Below are 27,907 nucleotides of genomic sequence, written 5' to 3' on the forward strand. Positions count from 1 at the left end.
ATGGAAGGAACTTTGTTCTACAGGTTTCACTGGGCCCCTGTAGCTGGGCCATGCTTTATCGCAGTTGGCCTGAACTTGTGACTTTGTCCCGGTCCAACGCAGCCAGATATCCACAGTTGGCGATTTAAGCTTTTTGGTGCTATTTTTACTAAAAAAAAAAGTTAAGATTGAATAGCTCTGGTTCATCTGATTGGATTTTTGTCATTTTAGCCTTGTTTTATTTAATAAACATTGCTCTACTATTTGCCACCTGCTGCCCTCCTTCCTGTTCGAGAAGGCCTGGACCTGCATCACTTGAACACAGAACCATCGAGTGAACCCAAGGGCACATCCTGTGGCTTAGCTAGACCTTTTGCCGCAAGTGGCAGCCCCAGCGTTTGCCGCCATGTGGCAGCCACATGTAGGAGGGGTTGGGAGTGATGGTGATTCCTGCGTTTGCCGCACTGCAACAGCTGCACGTAAGAAGATCCCTACATATGCCACCCCGCGACGGCCACAGCTAAAAGCGGTGGGACGCCCCCTCCCTTTGTTATGCCACTGGGCACAAATGGCTGGCCTCCCGATCTGAAGCCTCAACAACACGACAGGCTTCCAGCAAGCTTGCACCTGGACTCTGCCATCTGTGAGTCTGCCCTGCCAAATGGTGCCATCCCAGTCCTGGACCCTTGGAAGTGAGTCTAAGGTGATTTCAAGACACTGTGGATGCAGAAGAGGTGATGCATCTCCTTTGCTGCGTGGAGATACCCCGAACAGAACCGACGCATAGCCACAGTTGCATGGGTCAGAACCGCCGCAAGGACCTGCATCGCAATGCAGCCCGTTGTCACATCGGAACTGCCGCTGCACGACGCATGCTCGGTGCAGGCCGTCACATCCCTCGTTGACAGCTGCCTCGATACTGGACTCCACAACGCAGCATTGCAACTTCTCGGAAATAAGTAATGTGCAACACCTCCCTGACTCTGGAATGCACATCGCAAGCCCTCATCGACAGGATCTTCGACGCAACATTACCTTTTGCCACAGCCTCGTCGCTGCTCGGAACTGACTGATTGCTTCAGTTGTGCAATACACCTTTGACTCAGATCCTTGCAACGCTCCTCAAACCACGATTGAAGCTACTTGGTTCAGCGGGCCTCACTGGGTCCCTGTAGCTGGCCCGCACTCTTTCGCGGTTGACCTGAATTTGTTACTTTGTACCAGATATCCACAGTTGCCGCTTTACGCCTATTGGCGTTAATTTTACTAAAATCGTTAATATTGGACATCTCTGGCTCTACTGATTGTAGGTTATTCATTTTGGTCTTGATTTATTAATGAAAAAGTACTAGTCTGTTGTGGGCTCCTTTTGTGGTGTTTTCACTGCATTACTGTTTGACGTGTTGCACACACACTTTACACATTGCTTCTTAATTAGGCCTGGCTGCTTTGTGCCAAGCTACCAGAGAGTTGAGCACAGGTTTGCTTGTGCCTTATCCGGACAAGGATTGTGGTTGTTGCTTGACTTGGACCTACACCCCAGTTAACCAACAACCCAATTTCTTACAGGGACAGAAGCAGAATGCCAGCTGCATGATCAGCTTTACAGAACATCAGTGCCCTCTGCTGCAATCTAAATGTCTTGTCAGGGAGGATCCTGAAACCACCACCTGACTCTCCATCTTCCCAAAGAAAAAGTACAGGTGTTATCACTGGCCAATGGCTGTTGAGGAAGTACTTCAATCTCTTCCTTATTGAACTAAAATACATCTATCAACAATAATAGCTGAGAACTTTGTGAATGTGGGAGTCGTTAAAAATTTCGGTAAATGTCTTCGAAGTCAGCATCTTCAGAGGGACATGCATCGGCTGTCATGCTGGTGCTTGCTACTGGTACTGGGGACTTTCAATGATGTGGTCAATTGAGAAACTCTAGTACTGGCATTGTCATCATCTGCTGTAGCCACGACCAATTCTTGAACTTGTTAGAAAAGCTTCTCAAAAGAAATATTATTGAGTTCATTTGGAGTAATACTGTCAGAGTCATGAACCATAGGCACACAGCTTGCTCTGCCACAAAGAGAATATTTGAGAGTCTCAATGTATCTGATGAACATGAGAGCATTTTCTGGTCACACAATATTTAACTTTGAAATATTTGCAGTTCGTATCCAATATATAAAGCCATTTCTAACAAACTACCTAAGCTGGAATTCTAATCAAGGATATTTACGGCATTACAAGTAACACATGCACAGTGGCAATGGCATTTATAAACGGTAACAAGCACAGTACACTGTCTTATAATAGTATTCATTGGTGAGATTTCTTTCAAAGTTTTGCCGGGTGTTTAAAAGTATACCCAGCTGATAAGCCCATAATAAGGGCAAAACCAGTCCTGGGTTACTTGTGTTCTGGCTCAGGGTGGACCTGGCTTAAAAGTTCAGACGGGACTGTTCCCTCTGGAGCAGAGTCAAGACTAATTTGTAGATAGGTAGGTCCAAACTGGGGTGGCACGGTGAGCAAAAAAACAATGGACTGGGATGCGGCTCGAGTAATTACCAGTGGCTGAGAATATTCAAGCATTCCATCATTCACTTTTTGTATGCTTTAGGGTGTTTAAGTAGCTCTTGCCTATTATGGTTTGTTGAACTTGTAAAACTGCTGTAAAGATATAAGGGATGTAAACTGTGAATGAAACTTTCAAAATTGATAGCATGGTTTCAACTTAACTTGTCATTCTACTCTAGGTTAATTTTAGATCTGTATAGTTTTTCCCTGTCGGTGTCATCTCTGTTCTGGGCATTCGAAACTACTGGTTCAGAATGTGTAATTACCTGTTCAAAAGGACTGAGTTTAGCAGTTTCCTAAAAATAATCCCTCCAGATTAATCCATATTGTTATAATAAAAGAATAATTTCCTTTATAAATTACCTGTGAATCTTTTTCGCTTAAATCGGCTTCTCCTGCCAACGTGACTGAATTATTTTCGTGGTTTTCATTTGTGGGTGCGTAATATCCATTTCCATATTTCTCTATGGAGCCATATTCGAACAGTTCATTTTTCAACAGAGGCCTGGTTTCCTGTGTGTCATTTATCAGAGGCGTTTCAGGGATGCTCCACAAATGAATTACAAGAGATCCCACAAACACCAGCGTTGTTATGAAGAACATGACCTGAAACTCAGAACCCATCAGAGATCCCAGAAAGGTTGGTTCCCAATCAATGGCACCTGTGGCATATCCTAGAGCTCCGCCAAGCCCTAAAAAATAGAAATAGACATTTAAAACATAGCACACCATCTTTAAATATGAATCCAGTATTAAGATTACTAGAACAAGTAAAACATTTCCCACTAGACAGCATTAAATAATCCTTACATGGATTGTGGGATGGAAATGTCCCCTGCATAGCGAGCGGGTTTGTACCCTTGACCCGAGTGTCGGGCTGCAAGTAAAACTGGTAACCTGTCTTCTATTTCAGGCCGGGCGGCACAGTGATTTACCATGTGCTCAGCGGTCTAGGTCTGTCTGCGACAATGTGAGGGCCAGGACCGGTCATGCAGCCATGAGGGCTTCAGCAAGTCTGCCCTCAAGTAGGCAGCGGGCTTCTGTCCATGCACTGGGCCTATGATATTAAGTGACCCTCTTCCTGTGATCGAGTGCATGCCGTCCACTGATCCCACTCACATAAAGTTCTGCGATGATGTGAATCACAGAATTTGGTGTTGACATCCTATGGAGAGAGGAAGGGAGTGATAGAAGGAGATGGAGAAAAGGAAGGAGGAAGAAAGAGACACACAGTGAGGTCCATTTTATATGCCAATGGATTAGCATGATACAAGTTGAAGCATGAAAACAGCTTCCCCCAGAGAATGGAAGTGTATCGCCTTCAGTCCTGTGCCTGGAGGGTGGAGAACTAGACACTGAAGTGAATGTGAAGACAGGGCTCCCTTTAGAAATCCAGGAGAGTCTTGTTAGACTTCTAAATAGTTTTTCCTAATTACTCCCATTTGGTAGATGGGAGAGGGAAAAGTGGGACTGTAATTTCTATTGCACAAGGTGAGGCGTTTCTAGGCGGGCCTGCTCTTTTGTCTGTCTCTTATTGATGCTTTAGGAGGGCTTGTTTTGGATACTTCTGTCTGGAGCTATCCTCACTGGTAGCTGCTCTGAGAGCCACCACGTTGCACAAAGGCTGTGTCTGGAAAGCAGACTAGAAATTACATTTGAAAAAGAGCAAACTCAAAAGGATTCTGAAACCTCATTCAGTGGCTCTAAGTCCACAGACCAGAAGGCGTTTATAAAAGTGTGATCCAACCCACCCCACATAGTCATGAAGAACTTGAAACTGGAACAAAGAAGGGAGTCCTCTGCAGGGCACTTGAAGGACTGGTAGGTGACCAGACCGAGTGTTTGCCTGAAAACCTATGTCCTGAGGTAAATGGACATCACTTGAAATCTGCACTTTCTGCTGAGGAGCTGATGGTCTCCCTAAAAGCCTGCTGCCTGCTGAGAGAGGGATAGAGTGTGCCTGGACTGCAGAAGGAAAGACTTGTCAAGAGGTGAGCCCAGAATGTTCGCTGAGTGGGAAAAGCCAAACAGAGATAGTGAGCAATTGCCAGAGAGCGGGTTAGGAACAACTGAGATAAGCCCAGAAGCCGCATCAGCCGAACTAGCATCTCTCAAGTCCCCAGCTGTAGGAGAAGGCCACTGGACCAAGACTGCCAAAACCTCCACATCTCTAGTGATCCTGCAACTGAGGCACCAACAACTCCAAAGTCAACCCTGGAGCGAGACTGCTGCTCTCGACTGACGCAGTCTGTTCTGTACCTGCCACGAATCAAACTTCTGAAAGTAAGGAATTGCAGGGCTGCAGATGGTGTGCAAATGAGAGCCTGAGATGCAGGCAGAACCCTGCTGCACGAACTAAGACTTTTAAATGCCAACACCGCTCTGAGGGAAAAGCAAATTGAAAGCGCATATATGACTTGGGGGGACTGAACCTGTGCCTAGCCAATGACGTGTTGCCGATGAGATGCCAGGGATCACTAAATAACTCTGTTAGCAGGAGCAGTGTAGTGCTCAACTTGAACATGATTTAACCCTGTACTCCAATCTTCAAATTGCACAGTGTAGTAACATTATCTGATTAAAGTACTTTCACTGATCTGGACAATTGTCTATTGGTTGTCGAGTTCGGAGTTCTTGCCCCCACACACCTGACATTCTCTCACTGAAAACCCTGTGACTGCTTGCTTGGAGCGTCAAGTGCTGAAAGGGTTGTCCAATTGTCAGAGCCGCTTAGTATGACTGATTCCAGGACACCAGTGACATAAACCTCAACCTGCATGGCTGGGGACCTGTAGGCCCTGCCAGTCCTCTACCCCCTCCACCCATGAATGCTATCTAGCAATGGAAAATCTCCATTACAGTGCTCAATCATGAGCAAAAACATTTGCAAAATAGTAGGTCATTCGAGCAAAAAAATAACTTTTGGTAAGCTGGATTTTAGGTGATTCAGACTGAAAATACTATATCCTATAAATGATATTAAGTTGCACCAACCAGCGTAAAATAATAGTTTACCTAGAAGGAATACTGAAAGGTATATTTAGTTAACTAGATTGATAATTAGAGAAAAAATCCTTCATCCTTGATATAAACTACAGCGAGAAACCGTTTTACAGTGGAAGACTGCCTAAGGTTTTTGGAACACAAATCCTGAACTCTTATTGCAGTTGTTATAGTCACTAAAAAGGCAACCTTCCTAGCAAGCGATCGTATATCCATCTTTTTCAAAGGCTTGAATGGTGGTGCTATTAGTTTACGGTGAACTAGGTTTAATTTCCATGAGGAAGAATCTTTCTTGAGATGCTCTGTGAAACTACTGGAACAGTGAACAAAGTTGTATTGGGATCTACAGATTCAGGTGCTGGATCTGCAAATTCCATGAGAAAAAAATATTTTAATATGTTTAAACTTCGGGGTGGAGGAGTCCACCCCATAAGGGCATGGGGATTAGGGTATGCTCACCATGCCCATCATATGTGTCCATCATATTTCTTCAAGGCTTGAAGACTGAGACCCCAAGTCTGAGTTCAGTAATGTCTGTTAAAACATTTTCTTTCAATGTTAAGGCAGACAAACAGATCCTTTTTGTTCCACCGATCCTTCATCGGCTCTATGGATCCCACACTGCGGCGGGAGAAAAAGCTCCCTCAGCCAAGTCTTGGGCCCATGGGTATCCATAGATCTTTAACTGGTGAAATATACTCCACCTATTTCTAAAATGTAATGCCTTCATGCCCAACCCAAGCCCCTCTTTTAAAGGTAGCTTTCAGAAAATTATTAAAACGATTTACACCAAATTAAAGCACATTTCTTGAGAATGTTCTAACTTCTAGGATAATTTGGTGTAATTCAATTCAGCTATTTTTTCTATATTGAAGAGCAAACTTCCTATGGGAATTAAAATCCAAATGATACTTTTAAGACCCCATTTTTCTTGTCTCTCACTAAACGGATCTGCAAGAAACTTGCCAAGAGGACTCAAAGTGGATGAACATATTAAGAAAGCAAAAAATGGGATAGATAGACAGATAGATAGATAAATAGATAGATAATGCAGTTCTTCATACATCTAAACCTCTCATTCCTTCATGAGAAACAACCCACAATTCTTGCAACTCGGTCTCTGTAACTTATAATCGTTTAACCAAGTGTTCCAAGTAGCTCACAGTTTGGTTTCTTTCACAATGACTTAGGTTCCAAACACTTCTCTTAATTTGAAAACGGCCCTCCACCAATAAATCATAAATGCTAATCTCTTCAAAGAGAACCATGAATTTGAATACCTGAACTGCAGCAACACTGTTGCACAACTGCATAGCAACGACAACATGGAACACAAATGTTACAAGATGGCCGCCAACATGAGAATTTAAAGATTCCTAGAAAATCCAGTTTCCTTATAGAGGTTTGTGGAGTAATACACACGGTCACCAGTGCATAAGGGAATATTGCCCAAAGACTTCAATGGTATTGCAATAGTTGCACCTTACAACATAAGCAGGCACATAACATAACATGTGGGGTTTAACTGTACTTTCGAATTGAATACATGTTTTTGTGGCAATAAAAACCCTAAATACGTCTAAAGATATACCTCAGAAAGGGCAATAACATTATTGGGACCCTTTGATCTATACAGTACTGTTTGAGTTCCAGGCCCTCACTATCTAATACAATAAGTTTTGTCTAGTCAATCAAAAAGGAATATCCGACTCCCAGTCTGCATTACAAAGTTACTGGAGCACCTAAGACACCAGTGGCACATAGTGCTCAGAAACCACCTGCTGCCCAGTGGCCTAAAGAAAGGTATATCAGAGGTTTTCGGGTGAATGTATAATGCCACAGCCCTGTTTCTCATCAATACTGAACTGCTTCCTTGAATAAGGAAAAGTTTTCACAGCAACCTAATAGAGACACAGAACACAACAGCTAAAGGACAGCTAAAGGAGTAAGGCTGGGGTATCTATGCCGGCTGGATACCAATCACAGGATTGGGCTTCCCAGATCCATGTTCCAAAAAGCGATGGATTTAAAAATCTGTATTCAGAAGCCAACAAGTCCAAGCATGTGTATGGCTTTTGCCAAGATTACCTGATTTAGATTATCGATGGAATTGGTTCCTGTGTATACCTAACATACAGCACTAGGAGGCATGTTAGTGACCCTAGGATGGCGTGTAGTGAGACAGGGTGGGACAGGATCACAAGAATACAATGCAATGTAATGGGTTAGTGTCTTTGAGAAGCAAGGAAGCGTGTCGGATTATGGCGATATATATTTTAACCACAGGTGTAAGAACAAAAACAAATAAGAAAAGGAATGTTTGACAAAAGTAACCTCTCCCTTGAATGCCCCCTTTTTATTGATGGCTCTTTTACATTGCACCACTTACAGCACGCGTTGTTGTTTACTGTCTTGACATTAGAAAATCCGTCAAACTTATCCACACCTCTTTTGCGGAACTTCATTGATACCATTGATGTGCACTTTCTTAAAATGTGTGTTAGATCCCTAGAGCAGTGCCCCGGTCCCTTTTGGCACAGCTCAGGATGCAGTGTCCTGATGCAACTAGCCTCCTGCAGCTCTTCACTCTTGCCCTGACCATCAGCCTGAAGCATGTCAGTGCTCTATCTTATCCCCCTAGTACACAGCCGATGGATGATGAACCCTTTTGCCACTCGTGCTCTAGAATGGACGCAGAAGAAAACATTTTCTCTGTTAAAACTTTATTGAAACGCAATAGTTGTTTAAAAACACCATTACAATATGTCTGCCGAAAAATGAGTGTAGAGACAAATAGTCCTACTTCTATTTCTTATGAATTTGCACTATATGTATTGTTAATTTGCAAACAAAACCTTGACCCGTGACCAAGGTGCTCCGGCACCGAAATGCGTCGGGCGTTTACTTGCTGCATGTTTCAATAAAATCTACACGCTGCAAGAGAATTTAGGCTTGAGTGGATTCTGTACGTAAAGTACTAAGGACCAAGGCGAGTGTTTATTGAGGGTCGCGACCTCATCTCAAAGCCCGCCGCCAGAAAGAGGCAAGGAGACCCGCGGCTGTGGTGGTAAATATATATATATATATATATATATATATATAAAAAAAATTTTAAAGCTTTTAAAATCCATAATTGATGCTGTGTCCAAGAACCTTCATAAAACAAACCATTTATATAAACTCTTTTAACCCTGGAAAACTGAGCAGATCAGGGAAGGTTTGTTCCGAGTGCAGCAGGTCGAAAACCAGAGTGACAATCTTTTTGCACCGCATGCTTGGTTGATTTACATGTTAAAGATTTTCCTAATTTTAGAGTCTGGGCTTCTCAAAGGTATTATATTTTCTCAAAATGCATACGTTAGAGACATGCTACACTCCCATGAGACATGGAAGGATCCATTTACTTGTGTTGTCATCGAGTTGTAGCTCCAAGAATTGTTGACTATAAAGGTTTTATGCCACATTGAGGTTTACTATGAACGGTGCAGAGCTTTTTGGGCACTAGATTATTTCAAAAGTTTCGCTTATTAGGTAATATGACTACATTCATTCCAACTGTCCTACAAGACCATAGGAATGAATGGTATTGCATTTGCTAATTCGCGATTACCAAATTGTTAATCGCAAATTAGCAAATGCAAAGCCAACGGTTCCCGGTGGCCTAAGGTCCCCCTGAAGCACCTCCAAATCTTAAAATAGTGCACATGTAAAGCACACACATGCCCTGCTGTGTGCGCAACATGGCCTTTTGAGAAGAAAGAAAAAAAGATATTGCATTTATCAACATTCGCACATGGTTACCAACAACTTGAAATGAATGGTAATTAGCGTTTCCTAAATGCAGCGTTTGCATTTAGGAAAGACTTCTTTCATGTGCATTAGGGATTTGCAAATTGCGATTCCCTATTTGCATTCGCAATTTAGGTCAATGCAAAAAATTGCGATTACCTAAATTGCGATTGCACAGCCTTTCATACATTAGGAAAGGCCTTTTTTTCGTTCGCAAATGGGCCGATTCTGCAAATCGGCCTGTTTTCGAGCTCAAAAAGACTCGATACATCTGTCCCTAGATCTCAAAACTTTTTGGGTGATAAACTAGTTCTGTTAAAGGCATAAGCTAACAGCAAATTTTATAGTATTTTATTATGAAAGCCGTTGCACGTGGTTTCTTTGTTTGTGTCCAATCGTTTGTAGTTGTGTTTTTATTAAAAACACAATAATATTCAGCAGTGTTAGAAAATTGACAGAGCTGTGAGGACTAGTTAAACTGAAAATCACCAGGAATTATAGGATATAGATGAGCAATCTGTTCATATCAATTTTTATGCTATATAATTTTTATAGTACTTTAATGTCCAACATTGATTATACACTACTACCGAGTCTATAAGAAGTTGTCTTTTTTTGGGGAGTGTACTCATAGAAAGGGTGGAGGTGTCCAGATATGAGAAGTAAAAAGGACTGGATGGAGATGATTGAGCAACAGCTTCTTAACCACTGGGATTCTTTGAGGTAGCATTTCATTCTATTGTTTTCGTGTTTTGACCAAATGACACTAATGTCTCTATGAAGAAACTACTTCTTTAATATTAACAAAAACATTTACCTAGCAATAGGAAGTTAAAGTTTATCTGTGTCATTTGTGGGTCCTGCTACAAGTCGTTATGTTTAACTCAGCTGCACTTTGCCTTCTGAGACTTGTAGTTCATTTTTTGGTTGAGCATCAGCGCACATGCACTGTCTGCAAGACCTGCTGTAATCACTCACAAAGTGTAATTTCACTTGCTGCTTGTCATTGGTCAACTTCTTCATCACTATTATTTCCTGACTCCTTATTGGCCAGTGCTTTCGAAAAATAACTTCCATTTTTAAGCCAGGAGCACAGGCCAACTACAGTTACCAGACACTGTAGGTCTATATGTATTTCTTTGGGGACTACCTATTTTTTATTTACTATGGCATCCGCTTCACTCGCAGGCACGCACTTACGTTTTGTGTACACGGGCGCCACGCTTTGTTTCAGCAGGGTACCCGCCTTTGTATTTATACACATTACATGCTTCGGAGCAGGGGCTTCCCGCAGCGCATCAGAGAAAGGGAGAATCATTCAGCTGTACTTTATTTTATATTGCAGGGTGTAGCTTGCACACCTCAATTTTTTTAAATAACTTTGAACTATTTAGCGCAGCACCCATTTCACAAGTGCGCTGCTTTCAGCTTCAAAGCTCCATCTTTCTGTAGGGTGCCCTCCCTCCCACCACCAAAAACAGGCTACCTATTTAACTCTCCTCCCACCCCCGCTGCTGAATTAAGGAGTTCATCATCAGCTGGGTTCAGACTCTCCCGGGATCACTCTTTAGGTTTTGCTTGAAGCTTCGACTCTGCATTCCTGTGTAGGGTGCCCAACCCCCCCCCCACCAAAAATAGGCTGCATATTTAACGCACCCCTCCCCCCCCCCCCCTGCTGGGTTAAAGAGACTGCACCTTCGTCGTCAGCCAAGCTCTGCTTCTCCCAGGATCACCTCTACAGCCGCAAGAGCCACGTGACCAGCCGCTGAGCCTGCCTCAGACCTGCCCACCTCCCCATCTCCCCTGCAGCAGGTAATCAGCTGCCCACAACACCAGAAAGAGTTGTCTCAGACAGGAAGTCTGGACTAAGTGCAGTACGTATTGGATTGACCCCAGGCAGTTTTTTTGTGTGTGCTTACTAATCACTGAAATTTTTTTTTTTTCCCTCCCTGCGGTTTAACTGAAGAGACTTTGGGCCGAGTTTTCTTTAACAAGGGCAAATACATGGTTTAATCCCACCCGTACCAGCTCTTTAAAAAACGATTCGGATTTATATTTTGGATATTGGCGTCTGCTCATTGCACGCAGCGTACATTTCAAGTAAGTTGCGCTGGCTTTTTAGTTGAAGCCCAAGTGAACCAATTTTTTGTGGAGTGTCACGCCTGATGAAGTTCACAGATGCATCTTTCTTTCTTTAGTCGCCTCTGCCGTTGCCTGTAGTTTTTCGACTTTCACAGTTTTTCTTTCCGAACGAAATGCAGCATTTTTCCTAAATATGATATCTTTTCTATATATACAATGAAATGGAAGTTTCCTCATCTCAGTCTCTCCTTATACTTGCCTGTTATCGGCGCTGCGAGGATGGCAGTCCCCTCACATGCATTGTACTGCCTAAAAAATATATTTCATTTCCTCCTGTGCTGTAATAATCCCGTCTTGAAGGACTTCATTCCAGCAGCCTACGCATGCAAACTTAAGCGTATATACCACTGCCCTTGAGTGCATTTGCCCGTTGAAGTAAAATCATGTGATTTTAGAACTCCATGAAGTGAGCTAAGAGCCATCTGATCACACAGCTAACAAGGGAAACAATCGTTTCCAGCTATTGGCAATGTAAATAACAAAGCCTTTTAGGTCTGCAAGCATGCACCACTTGCAGGTTTTCAAAACACATAAATAGATGGCATTGTCATTTCAATGCCAATAGCTCAAACTCTTGCAAATGCGAGACCCAATGCATTGCAGATCCTTGTCTGCTATTGCAAGTATGGCTTAAAAGTAGCAAGATGTAAGATTGTGTTGCTGGTCCGACAGCCATAGATCATCTATAGCAATATCTGAAACCTTCTTGCACTCCTCATGGGCTTTCTGACAATGCCAATGCCTTGGTGGGGAATGCAGGTTGGGGCTTCTGTAAATTCTTCCTTTAATTCTTGCATATACTTTTATATTGGAGGCTGCATGGTTGTAACAATGACAATACATCAAGCTGCCTTCAAAAACTTTTAATACAGTTGCTTTCAGGGTTAGTCAATGAAAGCATTATACGTATGATGATAAAAATTATATATTTTTTTTATATCTGTGTTTTGCAGGCGTGGGACTCTGGCTAAATTAATTTTCCAGAATCTACTTGGGCACAGAAAAACTGCTGGCAGTACCAGTATGCTGCAACAAACCACAGATCGCTGATAGATTCCCACCTATCCACACTGTTGGCCTGCCACAGCTCTTCTGACTGGCTACCCGGCAGTGAAGCAAAACTGTCTAAACAGAGGACCGCTCTGATTAGCTTAGAGGAAGAAAATCACGATAGCTGAAGCAATCATGACTAGCATGGTGGGAAATTGTCCTTCTGGGCTTACCCTATATATTTGGAGGACTCTCTATTAGAACTGGCTAAATGCAAGTCTGGCAGGCTCTCCTGCTTCCATTACTCAAAAAAACAAATACCGACCCCAAGATTTTGAGTAATTTAGGCCAGTCTCTTTTGCCAGCAGTAGCAAAAATACTGGAGAAACTTGTCAATAGGCAACTGACAAATTTCTAGAATCAATAGGTCTCTTACAAGACTCCCAATCTGGTTTTAGAGCTAGTTATGGCTCTGAGTCAGCCTTGTTGGAAGTCGCCCAATTGATTAAAGGTAACATTGATCAAGACTCTTCTGGTCAGGCTCAGGAACATAGGGATTCAAGGTCAGGCCCTGCTATGGTTTAACTCTTTCCTGGAGGACAGGACAAAAGCTGTCCTGCTATCTCCTTAGTCCTCTGCGGAAAAACCACTTGATTGTGGTGTACCGCAAAGCTCTGCCTTTTTTACATTTAGCTGGAGCAGTGTGCGAGCCTAGCTAAAACTTGGGGCACTGGGGTGATTTCTTATGCTGACGACACTCAGTTACTCCTGTTGATAACTGGATGACCAACAAGTTCCTTAAGGTTAACTCTAATAAGGTCCTCATTTTCGGTACTAGGTGCTATCCGGACGCAAGTAACTGGTGGCCTGAAGAACTGGGCACCCCCCTTACCCGGCAGTAAATGCTAGGAATCTTGGAGTAATGTTTTTACTCAGAACTTCCCTTTGCTCCCCAGGTAAATAGAGTCTCAGCCAGTTATTTCACCACCCTTAACACGAAGAAGAATGATTCACCTTGTTCTGAAGGAAGTGTGAAAGACCCTTGTTCACGCCTTAGTGACAGAATACAGCCATTACAACGTAGCTGTTACCACTTGTTACCACTTCAACACAGCAGTTACAACGCGAGTGCCATTGCCACGCATAACCATTACCACACATTTTTTTTACAACCAATATGCTTTAACCATGTATGCCTTTACAACCAGGAGTGGTCTGTGCAGGTAATAAATAATTAATAGTCCCTCATTGTCGTCTGTCGAAGTCCCCTCCACCCAGCCCCACCGCTCTTACCTACACGGGCCGCGGGTGTTTACAACGAATTACGTTGTAAAGGCATAAGTGGTAAAGACATGGGTTTTAAAAATGAGTATTTTGTAGGTAAGTATCAAGTGTTTTAAAAAAATATATATTTACATATATTTTAGGGAAAGACCATTTTTGGGGGTAGTTTTAGAGTTTAGGGTGGGTATTGGTTTTTAGGTGGCAAGGGTAATTTTAGGGTTCAGGGTAGGCATAGGTTTTTGGGTGGGGAGTGTATTTTTAGGATTTAGGGTGGCTTTAGGTTTTTGGCTGGCAAGGGTACCATTAGGGTGGATATGGGCTTTTGGGTGGCAAGGGATTTTTTAGGGTTTAGGGTGGGTATTAGTTTTTGAGTGGAAAGGGGAATTTTAGAGTTTAGAATGAGTTTGGGTGTTTATGTGGGGAAGGGTATTTTTAGGATTTAGGGTGGCTTTAGGTTTTTGGGTGGCAAGGGTAATTTTTGGTGGTGATGATAATATTAGGTGGTAAGGGTAGATTTAAGGTTGCTTTAGGTTTTTGTGTGTCAAGGGTACTTTTAGGGTGGGTATGGGTTTTTGGGTGTCAAGGGTATTTTTAGGGTTGGTATGGTTTTTGGGTGGCAAGGCTATTAGGGTGGGTTTGATGTTTTTGGGTGGCAAGGGTACTTTTAGGGTGGGTATGGGTTTCTGGGTGGAAAGTGTATTTTATGGGTGGGTATTGGTGTTTGAGTGGCAAGGGTAATTTTAGGGTGGGTTTGTGTTTTTGGGTGGGAAGGGTATTTTTAGGGTTCAGGGTGGCTTTAGTTTCTTGGGTGGCACAGGTACTTTTTGGTGGTGAGGGTAATATTAGGTGGGAAGGGTAGTTTTAAGGTTGCTTTATGTTTTTGGGTGGCAAGGGTATTTTTAGGGTGGGTATGGGTTTCTGGGTGGCAAGGGTATTTTATCGGTTTAGGGTGGGTATTGGTTTTTGAGTGGCAATGGTCATTTTAGGGTGTAGGGTGGGTTTTTCGGTAGCAAGGGTATTTTTAGGGATTAAGGTGGGTATGGGTTTTTGGGTGGAATGGGTATTTTTAGGGTGGACAGGGTTTTTTTGGGTATAGGGCTAGTATGGGTATTAGGGTGACAAGAATAATATTAAGTGGGAAGGGTAGTTTTAGGGTGGCTTTGGGTTTTTGGGTGGCAAGGGTAATTGTCGGGTTGAGAGTGGGAATGAGTTCTTGGGTGCCATGGGTATTTTTAGGATTTAGGGTGGATATGGGTTTTTGGGTGGCAAGGATAATTTTAGGGTGGGTATGGGTTTTTAGGTAGCAAGGGTAATTTTAGGCATTACGTTGGGTATGGGTTTTTGGGTGGGAAAGGCATTTTCAGGGTGAGTTTAAGGTGCTGGGAGGCAAGACTATTTTTAGGGTGGCTTTAGGTTTTTGGGTGGCAAGGGTAATTTTTGGTGGTGATGGTAATATTAGGTGGGAAGGGCAGTTTTAAGGTTGCTTTAGGTTTTTGGGTGGCAGGGGTATGTTAAGGGTTGGTATGGTTTTTGGGTGGCAAGGCTATTATTAGGGTGGGTTAGGGTTTTGGGTGGCAAGGGTACTTTTAGGGTGGGTATGGGTTTCTGTGTGGCAAGTGTATTTTTAGGGTTGGTACGGTTTGTGGGTGGCAAGAGTATTTTTAGGGTGGGTTAGTGTTTTTGGGTGGCCAGGGTATTTTTTAGGGTTTAGGGTGGGTATTGGTTTCTGGGTGGCAAGGGTATTTTATGGGTTTAGAGTGGGTATTGTTTTTTGAGTGGCAAGGGTAATTTTAGGGTGGGTATGGGTTTTTGGGAAGCAAGGGTATTTTTAGGGATTAAGGTGGGTATGGATTTTTGGGTGGAATGGGCATTTTTAGGCGTTACGGTGGACAGGGTTTTTTTCGGGTTTATGGTGAGTATGGGTATTAGGGTGGCAAGGGTAATTTTAAGAGGGAAGGGCAGTTTTAGGGTGGCTTTAGGTTTTTTGGTGGCAAGGGTAATTTTCGGGTAGAGAGTGGGTATGGGTTCTTGGGTGCCAATGGTATTTTTAGGGTTTAGGGTGGGTATGGGTTTTTGGGTGGCAAGAATAATTTTAGGGTTTAGGGTGGGTATGGGTTTTTGGGTAGCAAGGGTAATTTTAGGCATTACGTAGGGTATGGGTGTTTGGGCAGAAAGGGATTTTATAGGGTTTAAGGTGTTGGAAGGCAAGGGCACTTTAAGGGGTTTAGGGTGAGTATGAAGTTTTGGGTGGCAAGGGTAATTTTAGGTGGGGGAAGGTACATTTTGAGGGTTAGGTATTTAGTGGGCAAGGGTAATTTTAGGGTGGTTATGGGTTTCATGGTTTGTGGGTGTAATAGAGGAGTTTTTAAAATATATAATCTCACCTCGAATCTATATCAGTGCTTCCCAACTTAGTCCTCGTCTTTCAACAAAGTTAAGCACTCCCGGGAAGGTTCCGTATCAGTTCTTATTTAAATCAGCAGATAAACAAAAACAGACGCGTTTCGGAAATTCCTTCTTCAGTGTCTAGTTACAGACGCCGCGCAAGGGCATTTTAAAATTCATGTTCATGGACATCACTTCCGCCGTAGCTAAACAAATGACGGGCATGAAAGCCTAACTGATGTACTATTGTACGGCGGCCATCTTGCAACGGTGTGGACATCATGTAATATCTATTCTCATTGTGACAAAACATTTCATTAATCAGTATTCAGACAGTGAACATTTACAGTAATGATCTTAATCTTAGGTTCACATATGAAATAAGTTCAGCAGCAGTCAATTACTTAGATCTTAAGGTATGCGTGAGAGATGGTTTCCGATATAATTCAGTCTCAAGACTTCCAACTGCCGGCAATTCCATCCTACATGTCGGCAGTAATCATCCTCCGAAACTTATCAATAGTATACCTTACGGAGAGCTTCTCCGTCTCAAGCGTAATTGTTCTAGAGAGGCTGACTTTAAAACTGCTGCTACGAACTGTACTACAAGATTTCAAGCCAGGGGCTATAATCAGGAAGTGTTGACATCTGCACTCCATAAAGTTGAAAGAATCCCCAGAAAAGAACTTCTAACTAAAAGAGATGCTAATACAGTAGAAAAGAAAAAAAAGATAACGAGGCTAGCGAATTCCGTATGATTACAACTTTCTCGGATGATGCCAATATCCTTAGGAGAATGCTACAAAGAAACTGGCATATTCTCCAAACTGATTCGGTGATAGGCAAAGATATTCCACCAGTGCCATTAATAACATTTCGTAAATCACGGTCACTTAAAGACAAATTTGTCCAGAGTCACTTGTCACCTATCACACAGACAAGAGGTACCCTCAAAGAAATGAAAGGCTTTTTTCCATGTGGAAAATGTAGGGCCTGTACGAACAGTAAAAAATCTCGAGTTATAACATCGAAGGAGTGAAAAGACCTAGAATGATAGATAAATTCATTACATGTTCCACTACACACGTGGTTTACTGTCTGATATGCCCTTGCGGGCTGAGATATATCGGAAGTACAATCCCTAACATGAAAATGCGCATCCTTGAACATCAGCGCTCCATAATGAACAAAGATGGCAACTACCCAGTGGCCAGACACTTTGCCCTTAAACATCAGAGCAACAGGGAGCTGCTGCAATATTTTGGTCTGGACTGTGTACCTATAAGTCCAAAGGGCTGAGATAGAGTACAAAGATTACGGCGACTGGAATCCCGCTATATAATTGATCTACATACCAAAGTACCTTATGGTCTTAATAGTGGAGAGAAATTAGTTGTACATCTAGGAAGATGAATTAGAACATATGTATTCCCAAGAGATGTGGCCATGTGCCATATCTTCCAACCTTTATAGTTCTGCCACCTTTTTAGTTTTGCGGTAATTTTGACCCCTTTTTTCGACAGCGACAAGTTTCCTTATAACATATATTTACATTAGTATAGCAACGAAGAATGGAGCTAATACATGACGTTATTGAGGATAACCGAATGCCCGATACACGGCTAAATGCGACAGCATCCCCAGTCTTGCAGATCGATAGCGATAAGTTCCCTAACAACATATATTGATAAGTGTATAGTAACCAAGAATGGAGCCAATATTTGGCGTGATTGAGGATAACCGAATGCCGATACACGGCGTAATTTGATGGTTTCTCTATACTTCAATGTGTGTAGGGCTGTTATGAAATTTAACTAATATGTGTAAATATGTGTTTACATCTATCATAGAAGGTGGTGAGAACAGAATACTATATAGCGTTTTTGCAATCGATGTTGTGAGGAGCTCGATATCATGGATATAAATGTTCACTGTCTGAATACTGATTAATGAAATGTTTTGTCACAATGAGAATAGATATTACATGATGTCCACACCGTTGCAAGATGGCCGCCGTACAATATTACATCAGTTAGGCTTTCATGCCCGTCATTTGTTTTGCTACGGCGGAAGTGATGTCAATGAACTTGAATTTTAAAATGCCCGTGCGCGGCGTCTGTAACTAGACACTGAAGAAGGAATTTCCGAAACGCGTCTGTTTTTGCTGTTTTTGTTTATCTGCTGATTAAATAAGAACGGATACGGAACCTCCCCAGGAGTGCTTAACTTTGTTGAAAGACGAGGACTAAGTTGGGAAGCGCTGATATTTAAAACGTGGGACACCACCACGCGACAGCACCCGCCTGCGAGTGCCTTGGCTTATCTGGTGTAAACTTGGTAGCGGAATATATATATATATATATATATATATATATATATATAATTACCTACTGGCAGTCGCCAGTAGGTAGTTATAGTTAGGACCCATTTTCCATAGGAAATCTGCAACATTCTATTTGGAATAACGTTGGCGTTGATTGACGAATCTTCGCAAACTTTTCCAAACTTTTGGCCAGCTCCGGTCCGCTCCTATCCTGAAAATTTCACGGTGATTCGTCAAACGGGGGCCAAGAAAAAAGGGGGGGTCCCAAAACACATTTTCCCCATGCATTTTCCCATAGGACCTGTTGACGCAGCTACAGCCCGAATTGCTGAATGGAATTACACCAAATTTGGCAAAGAAGTAGTCCTCAGTTCTGAATCGTGCCTTTTGCTTAAATGGTGTAAATCCGTTCAGTAGTTCCTGAGAAAATTAGAGTTCAAAAGATAGATATATCTGGGCGGAGCCTAACCACACATCTCATCGTGAGATCTGATTGGCTGCCAGTACTTCATCCAAGAAGTGTTGGCAGCCATCTTGGGACCAATATACATGATAGCACCTCATTAAAAAGCAGTGCAGTTAATAGAAGGTTTTAAGACTTTAGTTACATTATAAATCATTTGTTGATGGTACCATACTCATTTTAGGAAGTGTGGTGTGTTAGAAGGTGATTTTACCATGTGAAAAAGCCTTCTGCTGTGAAATCATGAATCATGTTTGAGAGAAAACTATTTTCTCATGCTTTTCCCACAAAGGTTTGGAAGGTGATCTATAAGCTAAACTGAGAGCATATTTTCTGTAAATTCACATTATCTTTCTAAGTCATGTGAGAATGAAGTCTGACATTCTCAGTAAAACATGTACATGCAACAAGGGCAGAGACTGTCAGTTGATTCCTTTGTGTTCTACTGCAGCTTCCCAGAGTGTTCCAAAGAACAACTAGAGCGCTAACAGTCCTAATTATGACAAACGTATTGCACACCTGAAGCCATCTTGATTGGAATAAAGTGGTAACTCTTAAAACATTCAATTTAAAAAGGAACACAATGAGGGGGTTCATTTTGCCATAGAAAGTATGATTAGTGCTGCAGAAAGAAAAATTAGGGCACATTTTGAGTCACTTATCAAATCCTCTTCTATTTCATTAAAAAATTCTGACATGCACACTGAAACATGCACTTTGAATACCAGCAGCAGACTTCCCTGGTGAACAGTAGCTTTACTAAAGTGATCTAATGAGCAACTAGAGTGCTAACATTCAGAATTTATGGCAAATGTGTGACACATCTGAATGCCTTCTTGGAGGAACCAAAGTAAAAAACTGAAAGTATTTCCTACTGAGGAGACTGCAGTAAATGAGGAAACTTCATAACAAATAAATCTCCCAAGATGGCCACCAGAGACAAAAGAGCCCAGATGTAGCCCAAGTATAGCCCAATGACAGAATGTCCCAGAGTGTTCTAACGAACAACTAGAGCGCTAACAGTCTTACTTATGACAAAAGTATGGCACACCTGAAGCCATCTTGATTGGAATAAAGTGGTAACACTTAAAACATTTAATTTACAAAGGAACAAAACGAGGGGGTTCATTTTGCCATAGAAATTATGATTAGAGCTGCAGAAAGAAAAATTAGGGCGCATTTTGACTTCTCAAATCCTCTTCTATTTCATTAAAAATTTCTGACATGCAGACTGAAACATGCACTTTGAATACCAGCAGCAGACTTCCCTGGTGAGCAGTAGCTTTACTACAGTGATCTAATGAGCAACTAGAGTGCGAACATTCAGAATTTATGGCAAATGTGTGACATATCTGAATACCTTCCTGATGGAATCAAAGTAAAAAACTGAAAGCATTTCCTACTGAGGAGACTGCAGTAAATGAGGAAATTAGGAGACTTCATAACAAATAAATCTCCCAAGATTGCCACCAGAGACAAAAGAGCCCAAATGCAGCACAAATATCACCCAGATGTAGCCCAATGACAGAAGTGTGCAAAACACTTTTTTTTGTGTATTTGCAGTTTTATATAGTGCAGACTTGTCAGGTCTTGGAGTGCTTTAAATGAGCATTGGTTACATCACACAAGATCAAATTCATTTTGGTTGTAGACATGGGGAGATTAAGTGATTTGACCAGAATCACAGAATGTTGAGCTGAAGCAGAAACTCCAACCTGGTTCCCCAGTTGCAAAGTCTGCAGCTCCGGAAGTAACACCACATCCTCTCCCCTAGTGTTCAACTGGATAAAAAAAACAAAGATTACAAATAGTTTAAAAGTTCTTTGTCGCTATTTGAAAACTCAGAAAATATGTCCTCATTTTAGTTTTTAGAGCACTAACCGTAATTTTGATGCCAATAAGACCCTCTCATATATGTCATTTCTAAAGGAAATGCTCTAGGTATTACAGTTTTGATTACATCAAGATGACGTCAGGCGTGCCACACTTTTGTAATAAATATAGAATGTTAAAAATCTAGTTGTTCATTGGGATACTGCTGAGAGGCAGAGGCCAGGGGCACGGAAACTGAAAATTGAAGGCAGGTAGGAGAGTACAGAGGCAACAATTTGACCACACTGGGCAGGCAGGTAGGGCAGTGGCAGCAAAACAGATTATGGAGGGCAGTGGAAAGCGGGGCAGGGGCAACAAACCAACAATACAGGACTGGCAAGAGAGGCTGTGGCAATATAATAGACCATTGTGGGCAGAAGGAAGAGGCAGTGGTAGTACAACCATACATGCCAACAGACCAGTTTCAGCCAGGAAACGTCCAATGTTTTTAACATCAAATGGGCTTTATTTGATCTGTCTCCTGTCTACAATCTCCTCTTTCTCAATGTAACTCAAAGGGGAAAATCAATACCCCAGTTTTTTTTCAAAATCTCCCTCTTACCAAGTTAAAAATGTTCGCAAGTATGGTACATTGGATAATGGTAGGCAGGAGAAATTGGGGTAGGGACATGGACTTGGATAACAGAGGACAGGAGGGACATGGAGAGGTGCACCAAACTGACCCTACAGGGCAGGCATCAGGGTTTGCAGCAGCACAATACACCACACAGGGCATGCGGGACGGGAGTGCAGCACAACAATCCATAGAAAGCAACAGGGAGGGGACAGGACCATGCACATGGACAACAGAGAACAGAGGGGAAAGAGGCAATGGTAGCTAGCTGACCATAATGGACAGACAGGAGAGAAAGCTGAAGCATAACAGACCATAACGGGCAGGAGGGACGGATCCGGGGCATTACAATGGAACAGACAAGCCATGAAGGAGGGAATAGGGGTCTGCACATGGAAACAGAGGGCTGGGGGCAAGGGGGCAGGGCAGGAGCAATAAGATGACCATGGAGGTCAGGCAGGATGGGCACTAGAAACAAGACACACCATGGAGAGCAACTGTGAGATTATGATGGCATACACAGAGACCATGGAGGGAAGGTGGGAGGGGGTCAGGGGAAGCTAGCTGACCACACAGGGAAGGTGGGAGGGGCCATGGCAGCACAGAAGACCATGCATGGCAAGTGGGAGGGTTAGTGGCAGCACAGTGGCTATGATGGGCAAGAAGGAGGATGCAGGGGCATGCACAAAGGACCATGGAGGATAGAAGGGTGGGTCAGGACCTGGGCACAGACAAGAGAGTTCAGGGGAAGGGGCCTCACAACAGACCGCGCGGGACAGGCAGGAGGAGCAGTTGCAGCACAACAGACCAGGGAGGGCAGAAGGGTGTGGCAGTAAAGTGGACCATGGAGGACAGGAGGAAGGGGATAGGGGCATGGCATGTGGACAGGCAGGGTGGAGGTGGCAGGGAGAGGTTACAGTCATCTGACAATGCTAGGCAGGTGGGAGGGGAGTGGCAGCTCAACAGAACACTCAGAGTAGATAGGAGTGGCAGGTCCATGGAACATGGTGGGCAAAAAGGATGGAGCAGGGGCATGCACAAAGACATTGGAGGGCAGGGGGAAGGAGAATAGGGGCAGCAAGCTAAGCACAGAGGCTAAGCAGGAGGTCAATGATGGGCCATAGAATTGGGCAATGGAGGGCAGGAGGAGTGGACTGGTACATCATGCTAAATGGAGGGCAGTGACAGCACATCAGACCATGCATGGCAGGAGGGAGGAGGCTAGTCCATGGATTCAGACAACAGAGGATAGGGAGGAGGTGGATGGGGCAGAAAGCTAACTATTCAGAGAAGGTGGGTATTAGGAACTTTATTGTTTTTAAAATGTGTGTGTGCGAACTACTTTAAATATGAACAAGTATGCAGCATAATCTCACTTTTATTCAGGAAGAAGGACGTTTGAGACTAACTCCGGGCTCACTTGGCAGAAACACCCCCTGACCCTCCACCCCCATCGCAAAATGTAATGCCCGTGAAAAGTGGACGCAGTGTTATATAGAACATAGTCCTGAGAGCACGATTGAAAATGAAAACTAGATATAGTATATGGTATAAACTATGCACCAAAAAGTGTGATATAAGATGAACCGGGGCGTGAAATATAATATGCAATACATTGTGCGCAATGACAGAATCATTGGAGAGCACAAGATAGCACAGCCACTAGCGCGTGTTATGCGATATGCGCCTTGGAGTGTAATATGCACAGGGAAGTGTTGTGTAACCTAACTAGTCTCTAAAGTTGTAATATAAAATATGTGCTGGGGAGTGTAACGTTGCATATGCACTGTGACAAAGATATGGATCCCAGATTGTAATATGTATGGCATAGCGCTGTGCGTTATAACATAGGCATCGAGGAAGGCACGTTAGATGGGGCAATATAACCCGTGCGAAGGCAAGTGTGGCATCACATATTCACGGGGTGGCGTTACAGTGCACATGGGCTAGAGAGTGTCATAGCATACGCACTAGCTGGTGGAATACAACACAGAGGTGTGTGGCACTCGGCGGGCACTGGTGGGTGTAACACAGCATTGGGCTCAGCCAGGAGCACGCTGTGACTCTCAAGTGAGGTTCGTCTCCTTTCCAGAGAGTAAAATAAAAAGTATTACACATCCGGCGGTGGATGTGTGTTTTATTAACCGTGAGGGGGGTTTCTTGCATAGTTTGGTCGAATTTTTGTCGCATCCCCTTTGAATGGCTTGGTGTGCGTGTGTATTAAATGTGCCCGTCAATAGCTACCCATGTTTGTATAAATAAATGACAAGGGTGTCTACTTGGAGAGTACCCACCAGAGGGGGCGCCGGGATTAGGCACGGTAGGGCGTCAGACATGTCAGAGGTTCACTAGCGGTGTAACTACATTCCACGTGGATTCATTGTGTGCATAGTCGCCTTTTAATGAATAGCACGCAAATCATCATGGTGATAGGTATAATAAAAAACAAAGGCCGGCCCTGGGGGATGGGGTCCCCGGGGCCATAAGTGGCCTTAGGAGGGGGCCAACGCAGCCCCCCTCCTAAAGAATTTTTTTTTTTTTTTTAAAAAGCCCATGACCCGGGGGTTGGGATCCCTAGGGCCAATTAAGGCCTTGGGAGGGCCAAATTTATTTTTTTCAACAAAACAAATTAGGGTACAGGCCCTGGGGGATGGGGTCTCCAGGGCCAATAAATTAGAAAAAGAAGGAGGGCCACACAGCCCTCCTTCTTAAAAAAATAAAATAAATAAGACCGGCATCGCGCCGGAGGCCACGCCCTCTCCTTGCAGCACTCTGCAAACGCGCCCCCTGGCCAGTTGTACGTTTGGGAATTAATTCCCCTTCAATACGGAGGTCCCTGAGGGCCAACTAGCCCAACAGGTATCTCCAGTATGCGCCAGGAAGGTGCGTTGCAGACAGGTGTTCTAAGGCCACGCCCCTTTTTACACCTCTCTGCAACGCAGCTCTGTGGCGCTTTCTGGAGGTACCTAGTGGGCTAGTTTGACCCTAGGGACCCTTAGGATTCAAGGGGACTTAATCTCCCAACTTAAAACGGCCACAGGGCGTGTTTACACAGTGGGGAAGGGAGGGGATGGAGCCTGATGTGACGTGTGCAAACACGCCCTGTGATGCGTTTTAAGAGGTAGTTTTAATCCCCTGCCCTATTGTATACTAGGGGCTTACAGAGGAGGTCATCCTAATCACAGGGGGACCCCAACGCATAGTGTTCCCTAGTGTATGTAGGTGTTTCACTGTATTCTAAGTGTCTTTTAACATAGCACTGGCTCTAGGACTGGTTAGTCAGACTCAGTTACCACCAGTATCCGTCTGAAAAAGTTGAGGGTATAGGATGATTTTGCAACAAGGCTTTTTTCTGCTCTTCTGTTTGTTCTTTCTGCACGTTATCCTTCTTCCTGCACTTTTCTTCGTCTTTGAGGACTTCTGTTGCTTCTTTCTGCATTTCTTTTTTTTCTTTCTGTGCGTTTTTTCTTCTTTCTTCACATGTCCTATCTCTGTTGGCATAGTTAGAAATTAGCATTTAAAAAACCTTAGAAATTCACAGTAAAAACATAGGTTTCAGGGGCGTTCTAGTTAGCTGGACTTTTCACTCGTACAAAACCATTGAAATTCCCCCGTTATACTTAGTTCAGCTAACTATAACTCGCGCGCCCGCAATGCGCTGCTGATGACGTCACATATTACATCACTCATGACATGGCCAGTGACATCACTCATGACATCATCCTTGTGATAGAGTGGCAGACCTCCTCTCCCCCTAATATAACCTTTGATACACACATTCAAAAATAGAAACTAAAATTTTCAAAACAATGGACATACCAATACCAGTTACAACAACCTATTCAGTAATTCTAAGATCCACATACACATCCACTCATTCACCAACAGTGCTATACAGTCACTCATACATGTACTCACTCATCATATGTACTCATACACCTATACATCCTGTTACACAACGCCACTCATCCATAGTTACTCACACAGTCACTCATGCTAATAAAGAATCAAACATCCATTTACTTGCATATACAGTTATACACACACCACCACACTTACTTCTACAGAAACACATACTTGGTCTTTTAAACAATCACTTATAGAAACACATACTTATTCATACAGGAACTCTTTCAATCTCTCACTCTCACATATACTCACTTATATACACCAATAGTCACATATACTAGTTTAAAACATATATAGTTACTCATAAAGACACTATTGAGACAGTCATTCACTCACTAACACACCCATGCACACACTCATCCACCCATACAGTCCTGCACACATGCGGTCTTCAACACATACAAACAGTAAGTCACTCATTCATGCACCTATGCACTACGTAATACCCCCTACCGAACCATACAGACACTCAGACACTCATACTGATACTCAAAAAACCAACTAATAACCTATATAGACACTCATGTAGCTACTCACCAACCCATCCAGCCACTTATACACAAAGTGAGAGACTGATACAGATATTTACATATTTAAACATTACTCACTAAGCCATGTATTCACCAAGATACACTTAATCAGTCAGTTATACAATCAATTTTTTTTTAAAAAATCATCCATTTAGACATTTATATACCCATTTATTCTTCTATCGACCTTGAGATATACATATATAAAACATATGTAATTTTCAGAAAAACACACATTCACTGGATGATGTCATCAGTGATGTCATCAGTGATGTCATTTGAAATGTCATCAGCAGTGCATTGCGGGCGCGCGAGTTATATTTAGCTGAACTAACTATAACTGGGGAATTTCAATGGTTTTGTATGAGTGAAAAGTCCAGCTAACTATAACGCCCCGGAAACCTATGGTTTTTTCAGGGAATTTCCAAGGTTTCTTAAAAGCTAATTCCTAACTATAACGTGCCTGAAACCTATGGTTTTTTCAGTGAATATATATTTTGTACCTACCTTTTACATTTTCACAAAGGTGCGTGCCTTTACCACGCATGCCTCTACCATGGAACTGTAAGTATTATGCATACAAGTATGAACCCTTTTTATATAGATAGAAAGGGTTTATATTTACCTGTAAAATACTTACATTTGTGTGGTAAAGGCATATGTGTGACAACAAATGTGTTGTAATGGCAATGCGTGGCAATGGCACTCATGTTGTAATACCCACATTGTAATGGCACGCGCTGTAAATGCATTTGTGGTATCGTCATATATCCCTTAGTGACATACAAACTAAACTATACAAATAGTCTTTACTTGGGTTTGCCTGCCTACTTGCTGCATCGCCTACAGATCGCACAAAATGCGGTGGCCAGCATGATTCTGAATATTCCGGTCTCCAATCTATAACACCTCCTCGGCCTTTGACCATGCCAAACCAGTGAATGAATAATACAAAACTGCTGCCAGTATGTCACTATGTAGTGGCATGCATGCATGCCTGTTGTAGCCGTTTTGGAACACCTAAAAAAGGGTTTTCGGCATTCCAAGATGCCTGCCGTATGCATGTGTGCCTCCCTCATAACACACAGGCAGTCATTTTGCCACTTTTAATTTACCATTCCAACATGGCATATGAGCATTTTAGAATGATAAATTAAAAAAAAAAAAAAAAGATGTGTGTGTATGAGCACTAACACAATTAAACAGGAAGCCTGGTAGCAGTGTGCAAGTGCCGGGACCTCAATGGAAAACAAATGGTACGTGTTATAAAAATAAATAAAGACAGGTGAAACAATTGAGTGCAAAGTGGCGTTCCCTCATCTCACCGGTTATAATGCCCTGCTGATCGATGATAAAGTGCAGGTTTGATTTAAATAATCTAACTATATTGATTCACAGTGCGTATCCATGTCAAAACTCTTGTCTTTGTCCTATCATTAAAGGAAAGATGGCTCAACACACTTTATCAGACACGCTGTATAAAGCATTAATAAGAACATTACACCGTGTCCCAGAAAAATCGCATCTGTGCTCCTGTCTTTCTGCCTTTGTATCTCCTGGAGCATAATGGTTTAAACATGGGTGGTCAGTTTACTTGATGCTTGTGACGTCAAAACAGTGGACGTTTATCCAAATAAGCTAGAAAGCTTTAAAATAAAAGGTGCCCCAGTGATGGAACGGTGACTAAAGAATAGAACAGCTGACAGTGTTAGATAATCTGTTAATTAATCAAAAACAACGCAGTAATGTTATTTAAAAAAAAGAGACCACTGTCTAGTCTTGAAATTAGGTGCCACCTACAGGTGTTATTTAGAGCCACTTTGCCTTATGGATGCAGCTGCCCTGATGCAGTCGTACAGCATATTGTAGGATTAAATGACCTACTCTGAAGGAATGTAAATTTGACGTTGGGAGCAGCGCTCTGATAATTGGATGCTTTTTGGCGCCACAGTGAAAGCAGAGATGCCAACACATCAAAAAGAGATGGTAAATAGGAAAGACACCAGGGGAAGGACAAACAATACTGACAAACTGGGACACTTGTAAGAAGTAGGCAAATCAGAGCGAGAGGAAAGTCAACCAACTGTAAGCAA

At 42.8% G+C, this 27,907-nt stretch overlaps 1 protein-coding gene across 1 annotated transcript in view; it reads right to left on the reverse strand.

The window, feature by feature from the left end:
- Window positions 1-27,907, reverse strand: part of SLC45A2 (solute carrier family 45 member 2) — a 227,067-nt gene that overhangs the window by 175,085 nt on the left and 24,075 nt on the right. Inside the window, exon 3 of the mRNA XM_085630828.1 lies at window positions 2,914-3,242. Coding sequence (XP_085486954.1) covers window positions 2,914-3,242 — 329 coding nt within the window. The remainder of the gene's footprint in view (window positions 1-2,913; window positions 3,243-27,907) is intronic.

Source organism: Triturus cristatus, chromosome 2_1, assembly GCF_964204655.1.
Source record: "Triturus cristatus chromosome 2_1, aTriCri1.1, whole genome shotgun sequence".
In the NCBI taxonomy this organism is placed as follows: domain Eukaryota; kingdom Metazoa; phylum Chordata; class Amphibia; order Caudata; family Salamandridae; genus Triturus; species Triturus cristatus.